Genomic DNA, 21,576 nt, shown 5'->3' on the forward strand with positions numbered 1-21,576 from the left:
AAGTGTAGGCAAGTATTTTATGCTTCCAACTACTAAGATGTTTATGGATATTCATGGTTTAGTATTTTATCAGATCGTGTTTCTCAGATGTTGATGCTATATATTAACTTTCTGTTTTGTTTTTTTCTGCCTTTTTTTTTTTTTCTTCTTTAAATACAGGAAATCTTTATTTTACAAATGCATTTCTGACAGAGACTTTTATAGAAATTTTGCGTTTAAACACAACTTATCGCCGTGTTCTGCTTAAAACTACCATAGATATGCCAAGGCACATAGTAGTCGACCCAAAAAACAGATACCTGTTCTGGGCAGACTATGGGCAAAATCCGAAGATCGAACGTGCATTTCTTGACTGCACCAACAGAACAGTTCTTGTGTCTGAGGGCATTGTCACACCTCGTGGGTTGGCCATAGATCACAGCAATGGCTACATTTACTGGGTGGATGATTCCTTGGATATGATTGCAAGAATTCAGCCTGATGGTGGTGATGTTGAAATTGTACGTTATGGCAGTCGCTATCCAACGCCCTATGGTATCACTGTCTTTGAAAATTCTATGATCTGGGTGGATCGGAACCTGAAAAAAGTCTTCCAAGCCAGCAAGGAGCCAGGCAGTACTGATCAGCCAACAGTAATACGAGACAACATTAATTGGCTAAGGGATGTTACCATTTACAACAGTCATTTCCAGTCACGTTCACCCCTTGATGTCAACAACAATCCTTGTTTGGACAACAATGGAGGCTGTTCTCATCTGTGTTTTGCCCTGCCTGACGTGCAGACACCCAAATGTGGTTGTGCCTTTGGAACGCTAGGCAGTGATGGCAAGAGATGTTCCATTTCAACTGACGATTACCTGATTTTTGCTCTTGAGAATGCCCTCAGAAGTATTCACCTAGATCCTGAAAATCACAGTCCTCCCTTCCGCACAGTCAATGTGTTAAGAACTGCAGTGGCCCTGGATTTTGACAGCATAAACAACCGAATATATTTTACACAGAGTTATCCTTCAGGGTCAGGAAGAATCAGTTATGTTAGTATTTACTCGGGAATTGGCTCTCCAACAGTAGTTGCATCTGGTAAGTGCACTGAAATGTGATACAAAGTAATTCGGTATTGAAAAAAATGGACTGCAGCACCTACCACAAGTTCAGTGGGTATTTTTATGCTAATGGCAATGTAGACTATTTAGTTAAGATATCTTATGAAATGCTGCTTTTGACTCTTCTCAGTTTTTTCCTCTTCTGAGATTCTTATTTCATCTTGATCACAATTAAATGGAAATATAAAACTCTGTAAATATTATTATATGTATAAAATTATATGTAATAAATTAATATTATGGAGTGAGGGTTGATTCCTGCTACTTGGAGAATAGCAACCAGAACTTAGGTCTATGTGAAGAAAAGGTCTTTGTAACCCTGCTGCATACACTGGACTGCCTGAGTCCTAAGTATTAGTTATTCAGATTTTTAAATGGACAGATTTGCATTGATACCAAAGGCATTTCAAAGAGCTATTTGGTGTTGCCACATTATAATAGGCAAAGAGTATTGCAGTATCTCAGGAAACCATACTGAATATGTGTGTGTTTGCTTGTGTCTAAGACCTGGGGACTCCAGATGGCATAGCCTTTGACTGGATCAACAACAGAGTTTACTACAGTGACTACCTCAATCAGACTATCAGCTCAATGGCTGTGGATGGATCTAACCGCACAGTGATTGCCCGGGTTCCGCGACCAAGAGCTGTTGTATTAGATCCCTGCAGAGGGTATGTGTTGCACTTTGTATACTTTATTTTGACTGCAGGTGAAACTACAAGTTAGACTTTGACAAAGACTGACAGATACTTCCTGTTCTGAGCACTAAGTTCTAGCTGTGCATAACTGTCCTAGATCTAACTCTTTAGGTTTAAGTTTTCTAAGCTCATCTCGGCCTCAGAGATTTGAATTTTCTTCAGAGATTCTTAGAATATTTATGAATGTGTAGTGCGTGCAGCTCCACTTAGTGAGGGTGGGAGCCAGGTACTGGGAGTAAATGAGAATGATGTTCAAAGCAGGTGTTTGTCAAGAAAGTAGCCATCCTCAATTTGCGGTGTAAGGCAGAAAAACAAAGGGTATTTGTTGAAAACAAGATTTCTTCAAGAGTATCATATCATGATAATCAGGTGGTGCTGTCAAGAGATCTCTCTATTTAGAGTCTCATATGATCTTTCCTTTTTTCTGTTGTATTTTCTGAGTGCCTCAGAAGAATTCTTGTTTCAGTATCAAAACATTCCCTGAGAGGCTTGGGACATTACTGTATTATACTGTATTTCTAATTCCATTACTAATTACGTTGTATTTCAAATGAAGAAAGATATGAAAGAGATTAATTAACTTTACTGGATTCTCATGAGGGCTGGAAAAACTTTTCTGAAGTTCGCTCCTGTGGACCTCAGTGATCCCTGCTAGACGATTCCCTTGTCAGTGTGGGCCAAAATAGGGGAAGAAGTTGTTTTCCACTAGTTTTGCGCTGAACACTTCAGTGAGGGACATCAGGGTGGAAATACCCTGGAGCAGATAAAAGCTCTGTGAGCTTTATTTGCTGAAAATATAACCTTGTAATCATGTTATTCACAGGTATATGTACTGGACTGACTGGAGTTCAAATGCAAAGATAGAAAGAGCTACACTTGGAGGAAACTTCAGAACACCTATTGTGAGCACCAATTTGGTATGGCCAAATGGGCTTACCCTGGACTATGAAGAACAGCAGCTATACTGGGCTGATGCAAATCTGTATGTATTGATAACATTCTTGTTGGATTACATTTGGTTAATTTTAAAATAGATCTACTTTCCTCATTTGTTAAATCTGTTTTTCAGCATTTAAATTGAATTAGGTACTTTTTATTACAGAATGTTAAGAGTTACTTAATAGCAATGTAATGCCAAGTCTTGATATTGATGTGGAACTAATAGCAATAAGAAGTTTTGTTATGCCACATTGTAGATTTAGTCCACTGCATTATGACATTTATACCCACTGGCAGTTTGTTAATCTTACATGCAACTCAGGACTTCTGCAAGCATCTTCTCTAACAAATACAATCCTAGTGCATGTTTTACATCATTCATTGCTCATGGTTAATGCCTGCCACCTGTGAAATTTGGCATGATGTTGGTGCTGTTGCCTACCAGACAGAAATCTGCCCTTCAGTTTATGCCACCAGAATTTCTGCCATCAGCAGAAAAGTTTTTAAAAATAATTTAGTTTGTATCCATTCAAATTTACTCATGGCAAGCACAGCGCAGTTGCATGATGCCATACTTGGTGGAGCAGAGACAACCCAAAGTGTGTTCTTTCTGTTACTAAGTGGCTGGCAGCCTTGCCATGTGACCATGCACAGTATGACTGAATAGCAAGATGCTGGGAGCTGGAGGCAAGGAACAGCCTTTATCCATGCTCATTCTTGTTCTATCTTCAACTTGCTGACAGTACCTCATCTTGTTTTGAGCATTTACTTACATCTTGATGTTTTTCTGTCAAACTCTTTCTGTTCCTTTGAATAACTCCATCTATTTCTTGTTAATCCTTTTATCCTCAATGCAAATAACTTTTGAACATCCTTTATTTTCTCTTCTTTCATGCTTTATTCTTGCATAGTCTGCCTATCTCAGACAGGAATCTGTGTGGTAAAAGGAATCTCTAACATTTATCATCATTTTATAAACAATGCTTAGAAATAATGTCCTTGCATGAGTCTCTTGGCATTAGCACGTCTTCTCCTGCTTCCCCACTGACCTTTGCTGAAGTGGTCGTTAAGGGTGGGAATGGCTGAAGGGGAGAAGCAGTGACAGGGTAGCTGTGGGTCAGCAGTGCTGTCAGTGTGAGTAAGGAATAGTTTGCATACAGCAGAACATGTCTATCGCAGAACTTGGAGCTGAACCCTGATTTTCTGGGGCTCCTTGAAATCTTGTTTGTTGGAATTTTGTTACCATCGCAAACACTGTTTCTAAGGTAGAATAAAAACTGGTAGATCAACTAAAAATAAATGTTTATTGTACACTATGTATTTGTGGCTATTAGATGGTATATATGTGGTGGTTATTACGTATTAGAACTGTTTTTTCCTCCTGTATTCTTATGTGAGAAACAGCAGAAAATGCATGTTTATAGTCTCATGAATTTGCTTGTACTTCCTGTTTGTGTAAATTTGGATCTGCAGAAGATAAAACTGAAATGAAAACATGTCCCATTTCATGTGACTGTTGTTTTTTCTCCTGGTACAAGAAGTCATTAATATCATACCCACTCCAAAAGTGTATTCGCTCATGAAGTTTTGCATTCATTTTTAGCTCTCAGTAGCATAGTTGTTTAAACATTTCAATTTTCAGCCTGATTATTCCCATACATTATTGTGTCAGTATTACAGAGCCACTACTCTGCATCACTACTGAAGCCAGAGATCAGAAAATTTGAGATTTTTAACTCATAACAGCACTCTACATATTGGTGCACATTACTGAAATGGTGGATACTAGTTGCTGGGCTAATTAGGGCATGGCTTTACACATAAGTTAAAAGCTTTCTTTTAGTAATTGCATTAATTTTAATATTTTCTTTGTTATTTTAGGCAGAAGATTGAGCGATGCACTCTCACTGGTACAAATCGTGAGGTAATTGTTAGCACTGCTCTGCATCCATTTGCAATGACGTTGTTTGATCAGCACATATATTGGACAGACTGGAACACACGAAGCATTTACCGAGCTAATAAGTATGACGGCTCAGATCAGATTGTAATGATCATGAATCTTCCACAAAGACCAATGGATATTCATGTCTGGGCAAAAAGTAAGCAGCAGCAGTGTACCAACCCTTGCAACCAGTTCAATGGTGGCTGCAGTCACATCTGTGCACCAGGTAAGCTGTTATGCTTGATGACTGCAAGCTATTTGTGTTGCCGTATTAGAGTTCATAGTATAACAATTTTAGTCAGATGGGGACAGCCGAAATATTTCTTAGTGTTCCTAAATGTTTAATATTTATTTTATTTATAAATGCAATCAAAATGATTGCCATTCAAGGTCATGGTATTCTACTGACACACCTGAAGATTGTGTCTGATAATCCTCACAAATAAAAATTATAGATTTCTCTAATTTGAACCAAAACATTGTTTACTGGGGTTTTAACTTTTTTTTCCTCTGGGATGAGACTTGAATTGAGCTCTGCAGCATATGGTTACCTTAGGAATACATACTGATATGCTGTATACTGAACAGGTGTTTCCTGCTACATATTTAAAAAACCTTTACAGTCACTATTTCTTTATCGCATGATATTATGAAGTCTTTCTCTAATGATTAATTTCCAAAATAAACCTTTCGACTGCCTCATTTTAAATGTTGGACAATTACTAAGAAGATAGCACAAACTGATTTCTATCCACACTGTGGGGCAGGTGTTCTTTTGAGTCAATGGGCTCCAGAAACATACTCTGTATCGTCAGCTGCATATTGGTGTGAGGCCTGAATGACATATGTATCCCACCTTGTATCTCTCCTTGTGCACATGTAAGGAGAGAGTTGTGCTTTAACAGGTCACCAGTCCAGATGGCCAGCAAACCAGAATGGCAGTATACCCCAAAGAACATACCTCGGTTACAGAGATGTTTTTTGTGTTATGGATTTTGGAAGTTATGATCCTTGACTTTGAAAAATTCATTCAGTGCCTGCTTTCATTTGTAGCATCTTAAATGCCTTTAAAAATGTGTCTTGCCTGAAAACAACTCAAACTTCTCATTAATTTTGAGAAGAGCAGCTAGTCTAGTACAAAGAGTTTTGAAAATCATGTTTTGATTTCAAGGGATAAAGCCTCAGTTGGTGTAGCTCTGATATTTGAAAGCATCAGGTGCCATCTTGCTGCCACCCAAAACCTATTTGGACAACAAACAAATACTAAGATACTCCAAGTTCTGATCTCAGTTCCTCTAGGAAGCTCTGAAATAGCTCTTGTGGGTTTTAATGGGCTTGCATATGCTTAAGTGTGGCTAAGTCACCACACTTCTATCGAAGCAGATACATCTCACAGGAGTTGTGAGAATTGCATCGCATTTTCCAGTGTCACAGCTGTGAACAGTTTCATGGAACCCTATCTAAAGCATAAATGTTAAATTTGTTTCATTTTTTGTCTCCTCTTTTTTTTTTTTTTTTAAACTATCAAACATAAATTTAGGTCCAGCTGGTGCAGAATGTCAATGCCCCTCTGAAGGTCGCTGGTATTTAGCAAATAATAACAAGCACTGTATTGTGGATAATGGTACCAGGTGTGATACTGGTTTCTTCACATGCCTTAATGGGCAATGTATCTCTGAGCGATGGAAATGCGACAATGACAATGATTGTGGCGATGGCAGTGATGAATTGGAAAGTGTGTGTGGTAAGCATTTAAAATAACTGCATGAGATAGTGATGTAGACTCTTGCCTGTACTGTATTTTCGATCCCTTTTATGGCTTTACGATCATGGATCTAATGGTTGTTGTTTGGAAACGATCCCTTGCTTGCTCACAGATTTGAGGTCTGAATGGCTACTGATTTGCTCTAGAATCCCAAAGCACTATAATATTGAATTTTTTATCATGTATAGCAAACTTCTGCTTTGTTTAATTCAAATATGTATTTTACTTTTCATGCAGTCCGTTTTGCCGCTGTGTTTGCCCTGGCAGGTAAAAATACTGTGATTTTACTTGTTAATTTGTCAGAGAACTTAGATTATGTATTATCCATGTATATTTTTTTTAATTTTTTTTTTTTTATTTCCTGCAGCTTTCCATACTTGTCAACCAACAGCTTTTACCTGTGGTAATGGGCGATGCGTACCCTATCATTACCGCTGTGATCACTACAATGACTGTGGAGATAACAGTGATGAGGTTGGCTGCTTGTTCCGAACTTGTGACTCCCACACAGAATTTACTTGCAATAATGGAAGGTGTATATCTCTTCAGTACGTCTGCAACGGAGTAAACAACTGTTATGATAATGGCACATCTGATGAGAGAAATTGCCGTAAGTTTATCCTAATTACCTAGTGCCTATTTGAGTCTGACTCTTTAGACCAAAGAAGAGGCAAATGTTTTTGTGTGTGAAGAATTATGACAAAATCAGCTAAGAGGATAAAAGATTTCTTTATTTACATTACAGATTCTGCTTTGTGTTATTTAAAGCAAATAAAATTGTTAAAAGATATTCTGGAGTACCCTAAGGTATTACTTGATAACTATTGCTTTAAATAGTCTGTTTTGATGCAACAAATGCTCATACAGTTCTTAATTTTAGGTCTTGTGAGTAATCCCGTGGATTTAAAAAAGATTATTTCAGATGACTTGGATGGAGGACTTATGTTTTTGCAGGATTAGCCTGAAGTTTGAGAGTTAGCTTAATCATCAGGAATGTATATTGTCACTCTTATACAGACATAGTTTATATTTATTCTGTTTCAAATTATATGCCTTAGCTCTCAATAAGTTACCAGTTATTGTTGTTTTCCTTAAGATGTAAACTGTGATTAGTTCAATATTGACTACTATTGCAGTTAATCAAACAAATCATGTCTTTGCACTAAGATTACATTCTTCAGTGGAAAACATATCTGGAGTTAGAGAAATCGATGAAAATGTATTTAGAGATTTTTTTTTAAATATTTTTATGTGCACACTGATTTTTTTTTTTGAAACATATTATTTGTGACAATTTTTTTGTTCTCCGTGAAATCTGAATATTTAAAATACCTGGTCTGTTAGTCATTTGTAGTTGGCCTGATGATTCATACCATACTATCTGGTTGCAAGCGCCGGCATTATGGTTTCAATACATGTCAATTTACATTCCCTAACCCTCAAGTATTGGCCTGTGTTTCTTTGGTCGTGGTTTTTTTCAGGATTTTTGTCAATAAAAGCAATTGTCTAATTGTTTCCATATAACACGAGCAGTATGAGTGCACTTTAGTGAGTGACATGGGACTCTTTTTAACAATACTGTGTATCTTTGAGATACAGTGTAACGGTGTTAAAAAAAGCGCTAAAGAACTTTTGCTTTTTTTTCCCTCCCTCCTTAAAGCGGAGCGTACTTGCCAGTCTGGTTTTACAAAATGTCAAAGCACAAATATTTGCATTCCTCGAACGTATTTGTGTGATGGTGATAACGACTGTGGAGATATGAGTGATGAGAGTCCTACTCACTGTGGTAAGTTAATAGGGCCTCGATTGCTTTTCTTGTACTTCAGTAATTTATTCCACTGCTCTTCACCTTTGACGTAACTCCAACTGTTCTCAAAACATCTACTCTTGTAATACTGAAGAGTTTAAGGTATGTGCATTGTATTATTAGCTCTCAGTTATCTAAATCATGCTTTTATCTAAGAAAAAAGATCATAATTTTTTTCAGCATTTGTATACAGCACTTTGAGGGATCATTCCTTTTGCTTATTCTGCTCTCTATCCTTTATGGTTTTACAAAGTAATTGGCACTTAAGTATTATAGCAAGTTGGCTTTTTCTGGAATTTTAACATTAGAATATTTTTCCTTCTAATCAAATGAAATTGTATACAGTCTCAAATGTAATTTCTTTTAGTTCTTTCATGTAGCTATATATGCCTTAGGGTATGATCTGTTACTTGTTGTAGCTTCCAGTTAGTGTATAAAAGTGTCTAGTTCTCAATCAGCCTTAATTACAAACCAGCTTATCTTTGCTAGTACAGACATTTGTATTAGGTAGCAGTTGGGTAGTACTTTTCCCATATAAAATGTTTTGGATCAGTTTATAAAACATAATGTATATTTTCAGATAATAATTTATTTTTAGTATTGCTTGAGTGGATTATTTTTCCTTTCACTAGTTTTCCTAAAGGTACCTGCCTTGAATTACCTATGCCACAATTTTTCTAAAATATGAATTCAATTTTTCTAGCCAGAATGTGGCCACTTTTATCTATGGACCCCTACATGTCAAAAATTGTGGCTATATATACAGACATTAGTGAGTCTTGTGCTGCTCATGAAAGGTGTGCTTTGTCCCTTCTACTGTTTATGTCCTGGCAGCACTGCTGAGTTACTTAAATTGAGAAGTGGTGAAGGGCAAGAAAGAGAGAGAGAGAGGGAGAAAGGGAGATGAAAGAAGCCCCAACATAATGAACAATATGTTAATTGCCTTTGATTTCCATCATTAAAGGCACATAGAGCAAGTTAAAAGGCCAGATGGGGTCCTTTTTGGTATCTTGAAACCATCAGAGGGTACAGGGAAGTATCAGTAACTACTGAAGAAATTATCAAACCTGCTATACATGCCAGGATCAAGGGGCTCAGCCAAAGTGCAGAAGGAATATTTGCAGTGTGCTTAGCTGGAACTATTCAGTGTTGCGGTTTGTTCTTCACTGCCGTTAAGAAAAGATTTCTACCTGCAAGTGAAGAAAAAAATCTGTGGGGAACAGGGAAAGTGTTACCTATGTTGAGATATTACTTCCTTACTGCACATTTTGACTCCCTGAAAAGCATGGAGTCTGCTGCCACCTGGTTTGGGTGCTGGAGAAATGAGTATGTTGGATTGCGGTCATTTTCTTGTGCAAAAACCTCAAGTATAAACGTAGAACATATTTACAGTTGTTGTATGCAATCCTATTTCCAGGGCAAATTCTGTTACTTATTAGCTGATACATATTCATAAGGAGAGAATTAAGCCCATTTTTTGCATAGAAAGATCAAGCTAGTTTGTACAATGAACTCTTTGCAGATAGGCTGTGAAAAGACATCCTTCCTAGCATAATTTTTTCTCTTTCTTTTTTGGGGTCTGTAATATTTTTGCGTAACATGGACTCAAAAGCAACTTAAAACAAGTTGGAAAGGTAACAGAAAGAAAGAAGTCATGCATAGGTTTTTTCTTCCAGTCTCACTGACTTGCACAAATAGTGAGTTTCGTTGTACATCGGGACGTTGTATTCCTGCTCATTGGTACTGTGATCAAGGGATAGACTGTGCTGATGGCTCTGATGAACCTGCCTCTTGTGGTAAGTTTACACTCAAAAGATACGATAAGATGGGTTATGGGAAATCAGTAGTTTCTTGTAGGCAGCAGCTTGAATCCAAACTAAGTAGAAAGTATCTTCTGAGGTTTATTCATTGACTTTAAAGAATGTGAGTAACTGAGTGATTCAAGTCTTAAAGCTGTGTATCGAATCTGAAGGCTTTTAATTGCCACAATTGATTGCTCTTAATGTGATTACTCCTAATATATAACCAAATGTAATGTCTCTTTATAAATAAAGACTGTGGTGGTGAATCAAGTAGCAAAGCATTTAGATATTGTTTTGGATGTAAAAGCAGATGTTATGCTGTACAGGAAGTGCATGTGTGCAATACTGCATTTGGGCAAAAAAGGAATGTGGGATGCGGAGGAACATTGTTGACACAGTATGAGCTACAGTATCATAGTATTACAGTAAACGAACCCTGTATGTCCAATAGAAACTGATGGTAATAAGCAACAGAAGGGGGAAGAAGGTGAAAAGAAATAGAGTAATCTCCAGGGAGGAAGAGGAGAGGCTAACTGAGGTCACTGAGAGTTGATACTACAACATATGTCATTTTTCTCTCTGTAAAAGGTGTCATAAAACAAGGCAGAACAGATTCTTCTATGATTTAAGCAGGGCTGATAGCTCATTTTGCACATTGTTGGAGTTGCACCTTTAGCATAAGATAATGTCTTACAGCTTATACCTTAACTGTTTTAAACTTAAGCTTCTATTTTACATTTCCCTAAAATAACCTTCTCAGTAGATTTTCATGGCAGTGCAGGTTAGTTTAACAAGCAGAGTGATTGTGTTCATTTTTAAGTGCCCCAAGTGCGGACTTGTTCAAGCGACCAGTTCAGATGTGATGATGGCAGATGTATCCCAGCAACATGGATCTGTGATGGTGATAATGACTGTGGGGATATGAGTGATGAGGATCAAAGACATAATTGTGGTAGGTGTTTAATGCAAATAGATACTGCACTTTCTTTGTCCTGCAGGCATTTTTTAGGAAACAACTAACCAACCCCCAAACTCCCAGCCTCTGCCAATTTTTCTGTCCATAAATGTGCACAGTAATCATGAGTTACACTCTTCCTGTACCTTCATTTTCATTACATTGAATTAAAATTGAATATTTTACTGGTTAAAAAAAAAAGTTGTTCTAATTTTGCGATTACTCCTTTTTGAATTGTTGAATTCAAATGGAGATATAATTAACCTGGGTTCTTGGTATGATCTGTACAGCAATAGCAGCTCCAGCAGAGATACTCCCTGATCGTCATGCACTACATCTTGTGCATGTTAATAACCACATGTTTTTTGCGTAATTTCTTTAAAAATTAGCAAACAAAATAAGCATGGCTGTTTAGAGGGCTAACAAAAGGAAGAAGGTTCACCAAGCCTGGTCCTGCTCCTTGATTCTTTTAACAGCAGCTGGATACACTTGCAGTCCTTGCCCTTTTTAACTGCAATGGTGCTCCCTCTGTTTGCTCCTTGGAACACAGAATACCTTGAAGAAAGCAGGGAATAGAGCGCCTAGACCTTCTACCGGTTCAGCTCCCAGAAAATCTGGTCAGACACATGAAAAGCTTATACTGAGAATCCAACAAGATCCAGAGTTCTGCATATGCCAGCATTGCCTAAGGAATCCTAAAGTGCTTTGGCTCCCAGTCAGCCTCCATGAAGAGCAATGCTCAGTGAAAATTAGTGGAAATGCATATGAGCTTTGTATATGAGAAGGTGCAGTGGTATCTGTCTCTGCGTGTGCAGCAGATCATGGCTCTGTTGTGAATTACGGGTGGATATCCAGCCTGCATGTGTGTGGTGGGGAAGGGTGTTACACACACAGAGTATAACTTGGTGTGTCAGTGAACATGCTTTTCTTTCAGCAAACCGCAACTGCACAGCAGCAGAGTTCACATGTGCCAACAATAGACCCCCACTCAGGAGGTGCATTCCTCGGGCATGGATCTGTGATGGTGATGCTGACTGCAGTGATGCACTTGATGAACACCAGAACTGTACACGAAGATCTTGCACAGAAAATGAGTTTACTTGTAGTAATGGCTTGTGCATCCGAAACACATACAGGTTTGTAACTACCTGAGCTGCTGCAGAAATTGTCAAAATTTGCTTAAAGTGAAGGAGCAGATTCAACCTTTTTTCTCCCACTATTTAGCTGTTAAGTAGATCTGCATATTGTAATGAAACTATTAATCTGCTCTGCATTCATGCATTAGTTTTAACTTGAAAATGCTCTGGAATTTTCTATGTTAATATCCCCAGTGCTCACCATTAGCTTTTATCCTTTTTACTGTGCCTAGTAACCTCACCTGGGGTGAGCTTGTAATGCACATGGGGAATACAAGCAGGACTCACAGGATCAGACTCTATATAATATGACCCTGATTTCTGAAAGTCTCTTCCATTGGAGCCAATAATATCTGACCTTCTTCGGAAATCAGGAGAGCATATCTACCCATCTGCCCTAAAGACAGTGATTGCCTTCTTATGTTTGAAAGTGTTCATTCTTCTTCAGGTGTGACAGGCGGAATGACTGTGGTGACAGCAGTGATGAAAGGGGATGCATCTATGAACCATGTCAACAGCACCAGTTTACGTGTCAGAATGGGCGCTGCATTTCTAAGGCCTACATCTGTGATGGGGATAATGACTGTGGTGATGAATCTGATGAGCTGGAACATCTCTGTAGTACACCAGAAGCGACCTGCTCTCCTCATCATTTTAAATGTGACAATGGAAACTGCATTGAAATGGTTAAAGTCTGCAATCGGTTGGATGATTGCTTAGATAACAGTGATGAAAAAGGATGTGGTATGTGTAGATTTATTTGTACTGTCTTAATTTAAAATGCTTAGGCAGCTTTAAAAAAAACCAACCTGTAAGACAATTGCTTAATTACAATCATATCTATTCCATAGTTGTCTCTCAGAAGGATTGTAAGAAATTTATATATCTGATTTTTTGTTTTAATTAAATAATAATTATTATATACTGGTTTAATAAACCATGAAAATTAGCTAATTATATAAACAAAATATAGTTTATACATTGTTATGTATTGCCCTTACATTTCCAAAATACAACATTCATAAGTGTGTATTTTGCACTCAGTGTATTTGGTGACAGACCTCAAAGGTGCTAGAATAATTTTAGATTAGATTAGATTCTTTTCCTTGCTCCTTTATTACAGCAGCCCAGATTCATATTCAGCATTTTCAGGGGTTAGCAGGGGGAGAGAGAGACAGGGAGTGTACACTGGAAAGTGACTGCACTATTTTCGCTGCTAGCCAGTTCCCTGAACAGAACTCCTTTCCTTCCCCAGGTATAAATGAATGCAGTGACCCTTCAATCAGTGGATGTGATCATGACTGTACAGACACACAGACAAGTTTCTACTGTTCTTGTCATCCCGGATACAAACTTATGTCTGATAAACGGACTTGTGATGATATTGATGAGTGCAATGAAACTCCATCAGTATGTAGCCAGATTTGTGAGAACACAGCTGGCTCCTACATCTGTAAGTGTGCTCCAGGCTATATCCGGGAGCCTGATGGAAAAAGTTGCCGGCAAAATAGTAATATCTCCCCATACCTTATTTTTAGCAACCGTTACTATCTGAGAAATCTCACAGCAGATGGCCAGTCTTACTCTCTCATTTTGCAAGGACTGAGAAATGTGGTGGCACTGGACTTTGACAGGGTGGAAAAGAGGTTGTACTGGATTGATGTGGGGAGGAAGGTCATTGAACGCATGTTCCTAAATGGAACAAATAAGGAGGCAGTGATAAGTGATGATGTGCCCAACGGGGAAGGTATCGCTGTTGACTGGGTTGGCAGGTAAGAAAATATGTTTTCTGTCTTTCTGGGCTACTAAGGAAATGATGTGTGAGGGCGTTTATCTTAGGGTTTTTCTCCCACTCCATATGAAATTCCTGATGAGTGCTGAAATAGTTCTGAATTGTGGATGCAGTCTACACAACTGCTCTGGAATTGTTTATCAGCATCTAATACATTACATTACACTTTTCTTTAATTGTTCTCATATCTAGTGTACTGAGGTTATATCAGAGTTGCTCTCTCATCAGTAATAAAGTAGTGCGTATGACCCTTGGGAAAAACTCGTTAGGAACCCATTAATGAACAGACTAAGCAAGCAGGCAGGTGGAATGTTGCATGTGGCTGCGGAGTAGGGATTTTGAGCTTGGGCTCTTTATTCCTTTGCTAGCAGTTGTTGGTGTTGGAATACAGGCTTCACTCTATGCATAAACAGCATGTTATTTCAATGGAATTGTTACCTGTTGTAAGTAGCAGTAAACATTAATGAAATTTATCTCCTGTACCAATGTGAAGAGCATGTTTCTTTTGCTCTTGAAAAATGCATCTTTAACTGACAATCAGACAATATGATCCACATCATTTGCTGTAAGGAGCGCAGTATAAGGGTGAGCTAGTTGTGTGTCAAAAAGTAGTCTGATCTGCTCCCACAGAAACTGTCTTTATGTGGTGCCCTCTCTGACAGTGCTCTTGGCTGTTTCATCAGGTTTTGCTTTCTGAGTGCAGTACTATCAGTATGAAAGGTTTACATCATGGATCAGACTCTGCAAAATAAAGAGAAATGTTCAAAAAGTCACATTCGGAGCTTATATGAGAGTGTTTATATGAATATGTCAATATAATAGTTTTTATTTTTAAACGACTTTGTCTCTAAACCTAATGATAATTAATGCTGTCAGCAGTCCCAAATACTTTATGATTCATGGAGAGGTGAGGAAGGAAAAGCTTAATTTTAGCCAAAGTGGTCCTACTGCTCCATTACTAATACAGTTGCTGAATTATTTCAGCTACCATTAGTTATGTCTTCAGTGAGTTTTTGTTTAGGTGTTTCAGAAAGGACCATACAATGGTTGATGAGTTTTTCTGCTCATTTTCAGTACGGGGGGAGGACTGGAGGATGCCATGAAGTGCAGAGTAGGGAAGGCTACCTTCTCCTCCTCCCTGGTGGGAATGGTACTGCTCGGGGTGGTGTAGACAGAGATTGTAGCTGTCAGACTGTTTCTGGAACGGCCCTGTGGACGCTGGAGCTGACCAGCTGTGCAGACAATTTTGAAGTAGCCTGCTGTAGATCTAATTAAATTAAAAGTTTTGCTTTGTTACAGGCTTTTAAAAATTATTGCTTCAGCTTGCATGATTTCTTTGATTACAGCTGTGTATAATTCCTAGGCAAAGTAATAGAAGTGTTAGAAAATTCTAGGTGAAGTTTAAATTAGGCCGTCGAAGTGCTTAGGAATTTTCAAAGGAGAATCTGGCAACTGTTCTACCTGTTTGATGAGAGCAAGGTGGCAGCATGGAACAGATGATGATTCTCTCCAATACTTTACAGCCCTGGTCACAATCCATTGCACTGCATGTCTCTTTTCCTGCTCCTCTTCGTTGGCTATTGTTGATAGGAGAGGAAGGGAAGAGAAGGGGAGTTTAGGAATTTATAGGCAAATGGCATATTATTACTCAACTGGGCAACTGCAAGTTTGAATTTGGCACCAATGACCGTGGCTGCTGGAACAGCAGGAGTGAAAAGGGCAGTCTGGGGAATGGAGAGATGTCAGTACAATATGTGTATTCTTCCTTTACATTGGATATATTGCTTTTAGGAAAAAAAACCCTGTGAAATTTAAGATGCTATGAAGCAAAATAAGCCAAAAGAAGTATATAAGAGTAAATAAATTAACTCTAAAACATTTCAGAAAATTGTATTGGGTGGATGCCTACAAAGATTGTCTCTATGTCTCTGAACTTGATGGAAGATTCCGGAAAAAACTGGTGGATCGGTGTGTGGATGCCAACAACACTTTCTGCTTTCAGTACCCCAGAGCAATTGTTGTTCATCCAAAATATGGGTATGACATTTCAAGAATGCTTTTCCTTTCTTTTACAAATAGTCTTGCACTGTCTCTGAAAATCTGAAATAAATTTTGGCTGCCTGCACTTAGATTTGTGTGGCTTTAGATCTTAGTTGCAATGTAGAAAAAATAGTAGCTTGCCTTTCCTAGGTATATATGCAGGGCTGTCAGATATCATCGAAAGTGGAATTTAGTTCCATGTGGACAAGGAAGTTTTGATTGCAGGGCTAAAAAGGTTGAGAGAAGTGTGTGTGGTTTGATGGATGGTGGGGCTGCCAGTTGCATTCTTTGAAGACATTTGTGATCACACAGTTATCTGCTGTATCGATTAAAGTAACAAATATATTAACCTTTTTCCTATCTTCCTCAATCTCTGTTTTAGTTCTGTTGCAGGAAATACTATATTTGAGGTGTGGCTTCTAATATTTACTTCATCATATTTTTACTACAATCCTAACTATAAGCATTTATTTGAACAGACAGATTTACTGGACAGACTGGGCAGATCGAGCCTATATTGGACGAGCAGGCATGGATGGCAAGGAGAAGACAGTGATTATCTCTACAAAGTTAGAGTGGCCCAATGGACTCACCATAGATTATACCAATGACAAGCTCTACTGGGCAGATGCCCATCTAAATTACATTGAGTACGTATGCAGAAAAGAAAAAAACAGTTGAATCATTGCTCATGTCAGATTGCGGTGGTAGCATTTATAGATGCTCTAAGTGTTGTACATGTTTCTACCCACTGACTCTATAGGCAACCAGAGTCACAAAGTCTGGAGTAGTAGGCAATATAAATCACTAGATGACACAGTAACCTAGTTCCTATATTTGCATCCTAGGTCCCACTAGAAGTAGTCCGAAAATTATTGTGAAAAGATTCACAGTCTGTACTCGAATATGCATCTTCTCTATATCTAGGTGTACAACCTGAACCAAAGCAAAACTGAGTACAAAATCACTATATTTTCTGATTCTCTTGTTTCTTCTATAGATAAGTGTTGAACTGTAACTAAACTAGTTATGTGCTAATAAAATAGCATGCAAATCATTACAAGATCTCTAAATGTTTGTCCATAGTATGACATGAAATTTCCTGTTAGCATATGGGGTTTTTTTGTTAATCAAGAAAAAGCTATTAATTGCTTCTAGTGTTAGAAAATTTTCACTTAAATATCAGTAAAAATGAATGATTAGTGTTTTGGTTCTTGTCAAGGCATTGAAATACTTTAAAAATAATCCTTTGTATTTATATTAGTATTTATATTTGTGTTCATATTTGCATATACATTTAGATTTATATTTACTTCTATTATTCTTTACATTGATTATTCTGGCAGCCTTTTCTATGCTGAAGTGTTAAAAATGTCTTTTTAAAAATGTGTATTAATTATAATTATAATTAATTATAATCTCTCTTTTTCTCTCTTGTATTTCATAATTTCCCCCTATAGCAAGGTGATAGTAAATATATAAAATCTTATTAAAGATATCTCATCAGAGAGGGCTCCAAATCAGAAAGACCTGTAAAATTTGGGAGTATAGGAGCCCACATTGCATGATCCTGGTCACCAGTAATGAAGTACCATAAGCATATATAATAAAGATATGAAGATTTTTCAGCATTTATCTGAATGTTTGGCACATTTTTGTAGGTACTCTGACCTGGATGGACATCATCGTCACACAGTGTATGATGGGACTTTACCTCATCCATTTGCGATAACAATTTTTGAAGACACGATATATTGGACTGACTGGAATACAAGAACAGTTGAAAAGGGAAATAAATATGATGGATCAGACAGGACTGTTCTTGTGAACACTACACACAGGCCATTTGACATCCATGTTTACCATCCATACAGGCAGCCATTTGGTGAGAAAACATTTAAATTTGCATTCAGAGGGTCAGCTGTTGTCTTGAGGCTAGTTGTGAAGGGTCCTGTGTGCACTCAGCTTTTGCCTTTGCTGAGGGGAATAAAATGCATAGAGTAAATGTAGACCTCTACTTTAAATTGCCTTTTCTTTGAATAGCAATGACTGGAAATGAATAATTTTAAATTAGTTTATAAAATGTCATGGGTTAATAACATACATATCCTGTATATGAAAACATACATATTTCTCTCACAAAGTGCCTACTTCTCTATGGTTTGGTTTTCAATTTATTACAGTTAAGCTTTCAATAGAGTATTAGAGGAATCTATTGTAGATTGAGACCTTTGTGTCCTGGGATTTGCAAAGTATGGTAATATTTATTCTTCTGTTTTACCAGTTAACAATCCTTGTGGCACCAACAATGGTGGTTGTTCCCATCTTTGTCTAATAAAAGCTGGTGGTCAGGGTTATTCCTGTGAATGTCCTGATAACTTCATGATAATACAGTTCGGCAATACCGCCCACTGCCTTCCAATGTGCTCTAGCACCCAGTTTCTCTGTGCAGACACGGAGAGGTAAGTCCACTGCTCATCATCTTTCTTTCAATGTCTTTTTAAGGATCTATTTTACAGTTTAGTCTCTTCAAAAGGGCATGAAATTAGGGATTCCTTCTGCTCTTGCTATGAGTTTGTGGTGTGCTTGCAAAGACAAAGCCAGGACCAGACAGGCTTCCATTTTGGAAAAATACTTTTAGACTCATTGTTTGAATAGTATTTTTTTACTTTTATTCTTGTTATATAAGACTGTTAATGTAGCAGCAAAGTTTGGATTGTTAGAAACATATACCTCCAGAAACTATTTCCAGTTGAATTAAACCTGGAACCTTCTTTTATTTTTTGTACATCTTTTACAATGTATCTGTTTCTGCCAAATATATGCTCTCTGCCAGTGGCCCAGGAAAGCCATTTAGCTAGTGGGGGCACGTTTCTAACTCTTTTTCTGAGACAGCAGCAGTGGAGGGAGAGGAATGGTGACATAAGGGCTCCTGTGCTGATATTGAGGCGAGTGTGCTTATTGGGTGGCCTTCTGAAGCAGTGTTACAATGATACTCCCTAGTGAACTCCTTGTGCTAAAGTTCAGGTGATTTATTAAAATGTTACCTCATTAAAAATCCGTTTGAAAATTGAGTTAAAAAGCATGAGAGATGGTTACCACAAATATGCATAAAAATTAAGTCCTTATTAATCTGCTGTGAACTTCCTTCTAGAGGCCCACCAATATCATCTGTTTCTGGTGAAAGCATTCTGGCATGTTTTGTTAGCATTTGACATATGAGATGGAAGACATGAAATTCAAGTTTCAAGAAATAATACTGAGATAACACTGTCTTTTGTGCTTTGAAAGGATGGTTGTATGTCTGTAGAGACGTATCCTCAACAAAGGAAACACTGTTTTCTCTTTGTAGGTGTATTCCCATCTGGTGGAAATGTGATGGACAGAGGGACTGTCGAGATGGCTCTGATGAGCCCCCTACCTGTCCGCACCGATACTGTCCTGTCGGTCAGTTCCAGTGTAATGATGGGAACTGCACAAGCCCACATTTCTTGTGCAATACCCAGCCAGATTGCCATGACAGATCAGATGAAGATCCTGTACTTTGTGGTATGTTACAACTAATAAAATTAAGTGTCTTGCCAGTACAAAATGTGTAAACTATATGTAAATTTCAGAATCGTTATCCCTTTTTTACAGATGAAAAAGTGAGGTAGACATGCGGTCTTTTCTAGTCTTGCACCTGCTAGAGCAATTTACCTAAGTGAAAAAGCAGTGTAAAGAAGAGTAAAAATGTACTATATCAAAACATAAACATTTTCTATACCTTTAAGTCATATTTGAACTGGTATAAATTACAATCTGAGGTATAAAATACTAGAAGCAGGACCCACTTTGTTTTGTTCTAAGTAAAGCCATGATGAGTATGAAGAATCTAAGGCTTCCTAATGCCCAGGTCAATCTACCAGGTGTGCTAATTTTCCCTGTATTCTAGATCTTTGTGTGATGAGACAGAATTATTTCACACTCTGCACTGCACAAAATCCACAGCATGTGGGAATGTTTGTTTTGGAGAGCTGTTTGGGATGGTGGTATTTTAGAAATGTAGCCTAATTATGCTTGTGGAATAATGTTATTTCTTTATAAGCCTTTCTTATTCCAGATACTTATGTCAGTTTTTAAAAACACATCCTTAGTTCTCTTTTTGTAAATAATGTAGTTCTGGCAGTTGCGACCTTAGTAATATAAAGGGAAGGGAAGGGGGGGAAAGCAGTGTGGTTGTATAATTGATAGTTTCATTGCCTTCCATTAGCAAAGTGTTTCTAAGAATGACAGAATTAAATGAAATGTCAATTTTACCTGAGTTTCAAATAGCTAAGATCTTAGGTGTGGCACAGGGGAATGTTAAGTGAGTAGAAATGTGGCAGCTGCATAATGTGTCACCAGTTTTAATGTACCAGGTACAACAAAAGTCAGTTTAGGTCTATATAATTCCTTCCACTCTTTTCTCTTGAACAGTTTGGCAGTATATGTAAAAAAAGTAGTAGGGTGGTGTCCAGTGAGACGGACAAAGTCTGGAAGCAGAGATCACTGTTGACTCCTATTTTCATAGACCTTCAGAGCAACCCCAGTTTGCCAGCATTGCTAACATCAGCTTCCAGTGCTTTGCCCTTTAGAAACAGAAGCTGAACATTTATAGGTTGTGGAGCTAATATTAGCATGATTTTCTGCTAAGTTTTCTGACATGTTCATTCATAGGCAGAGGAACAAGCTCATTGGGTAACGTACATCTAAGCTGGTAGCGTGGCCAGAGCCACAATGTCACTTAGCTCCTCTGCAAAGTGACTGGGAGCTCCTGGCTCAATCATGTTTGAATGCTGGGTTTACTCCCCTCTGCTTTAGGAGAAGATAGTATCTGTCTCACTCCTAGAAAAATGTAGAGCCTCAGTGAGCTTGTCTGAAGATGCCTGTGGGAAATGTGCCATGTGACATTAGAAATCTGTGCCTTAACTGGGCAAGTAAATGGGATGTTTTAAAGTATAACTGGCTTTCTTTTTAGCTTTTAGTGTAGATATAACTGCTCAATTGACATAACAGCAGCAGACCATTCCTGTAAGTTTCAGTATCCTAATAGCCAATTTGTATTCTTTCAGCTAATCACCAGTGTGAAACTCATCAGTGGCAGTGTGCCAACAAACGATGTATCCCAGAAGCCTGGCAGTGTGATAGAGAGGATGACTGTGGTGACAACTCGGATGAAGATAGTACTCACTGTGCCAGTAGAACCTGTCCCCCAGGCCAATTTAAATGTGACAATGGCCGCTGCATCCCACAGTCCTGGAAGTGTGATGTGGATGATGATTGTGGTGATAACTCTGATGAGCCCTTTCATGAATGCAGTAAGCACACAACTGTAGTAAGCTGCCTATGTTATAGTGCACCAAAAGCAGAGCAAACTGCATTACTTAATTTTCAAACTCAGGAACGTTTATTGGAAAGGAATATTTTCTTCAAGCTAATTGCAATCATGTAGTAAAGAGTGTTAGAAAAGATAGAGGCTATGTGATGATTTACTACTTATTTATTCTTGAAAGGGAGGAAGCTTCTTTATGCTGGCCAGATTATCAAGAACCGGCAGTGTCTCACTCTGACTT

At 38.0% G+C, this 21,576-nt stretch overlaps 1 protein-coding gene across 1 annotated transcript in view; it reads left to right on the forward strand.

The window, feature by feature from the left end:
• Window positions 1-21,576, forward strand: part of LRP2 (LDL receptor related protein 2) — a 127,495-nt gene that overhangs the window by 76,251 nt on the left and 29,668 nt on the right. The window contains exons 39-56 of the mRNA XM_074873296.1: window positions 160-1,080; window positions 1,609-1,774; window positions 2,625-2,783; window positions 4,622-4,911; window positions 6,226-6,429; window positions 6,818-7,060; window positions 8,111-8,236; window positions 9,934-10,053; window positions 10,880-11,011; window positions 11,949-12,150; window positions 12,599-12,894; window positions 13,406-13,922; window positions 15,827-15,979; window positions 16,462-16,632; window positions 17,644-17,867; window positions 18,267-18,444; window positions 19,335-19,531; window positions 21,076-21,321. Of these exons, the coding sequence (XP_074729397.1) occupies window positions 160-1,080; window positions 1,609-1,774; window positions 2,625-2,783; window positions 4,622-4,911; window positions 6,226-6,429; window positions 6,818-7,060; window positions 8,111-8,236; window positions 9,934-10,053; window positions 10,880-11,011; window positions 11,949-12,150; window positions 12,599-12,894; window positions 13,406-13,922; window positions 15,827-15,979; window positions 16,462-16,632; window positions 17,644-17,867; window positions 18,267-18,444; window positions 19,335-19,531; window positions 21,076-21,321 (4,545 nt within the window). The remainder of the gene's footprint in view (window positions 1-159; window positions 1,081-1,608; window positions 1,775-2,624; window positions 2,784-4,621; window positions 4,912-6,225; window positions 6,430-6,817; window positions 7,061-8,110; window positions 8,237-9,933; window positions 10,054-10,879; window positions 11,012-11,948; window positions 12,151-12,598; window positions 12,895-13,405; window positions 13,923-15,826; window positions 15,980-16,461; window positions 16,633-17,643; window positions 17,868-18,266; window positions 18,445-19,334; window positions 19,532-21,075; window positions 21,322-21,576) is intronic.

Source organism: Strix uralensis, chromosome 6 (assembly GCF_047716275.1).
Source record: "Strix uralensis isolate ZFMK-TIS-50842 chromosome 6, bStrUra1, whole genome shotgun sequence".
Classification (NCBI taxonomy): Eukaryota; Metazoa; Chordata; class Aves; order Strigiformes; family Strigidae; genus Strix; species Strix uralensis.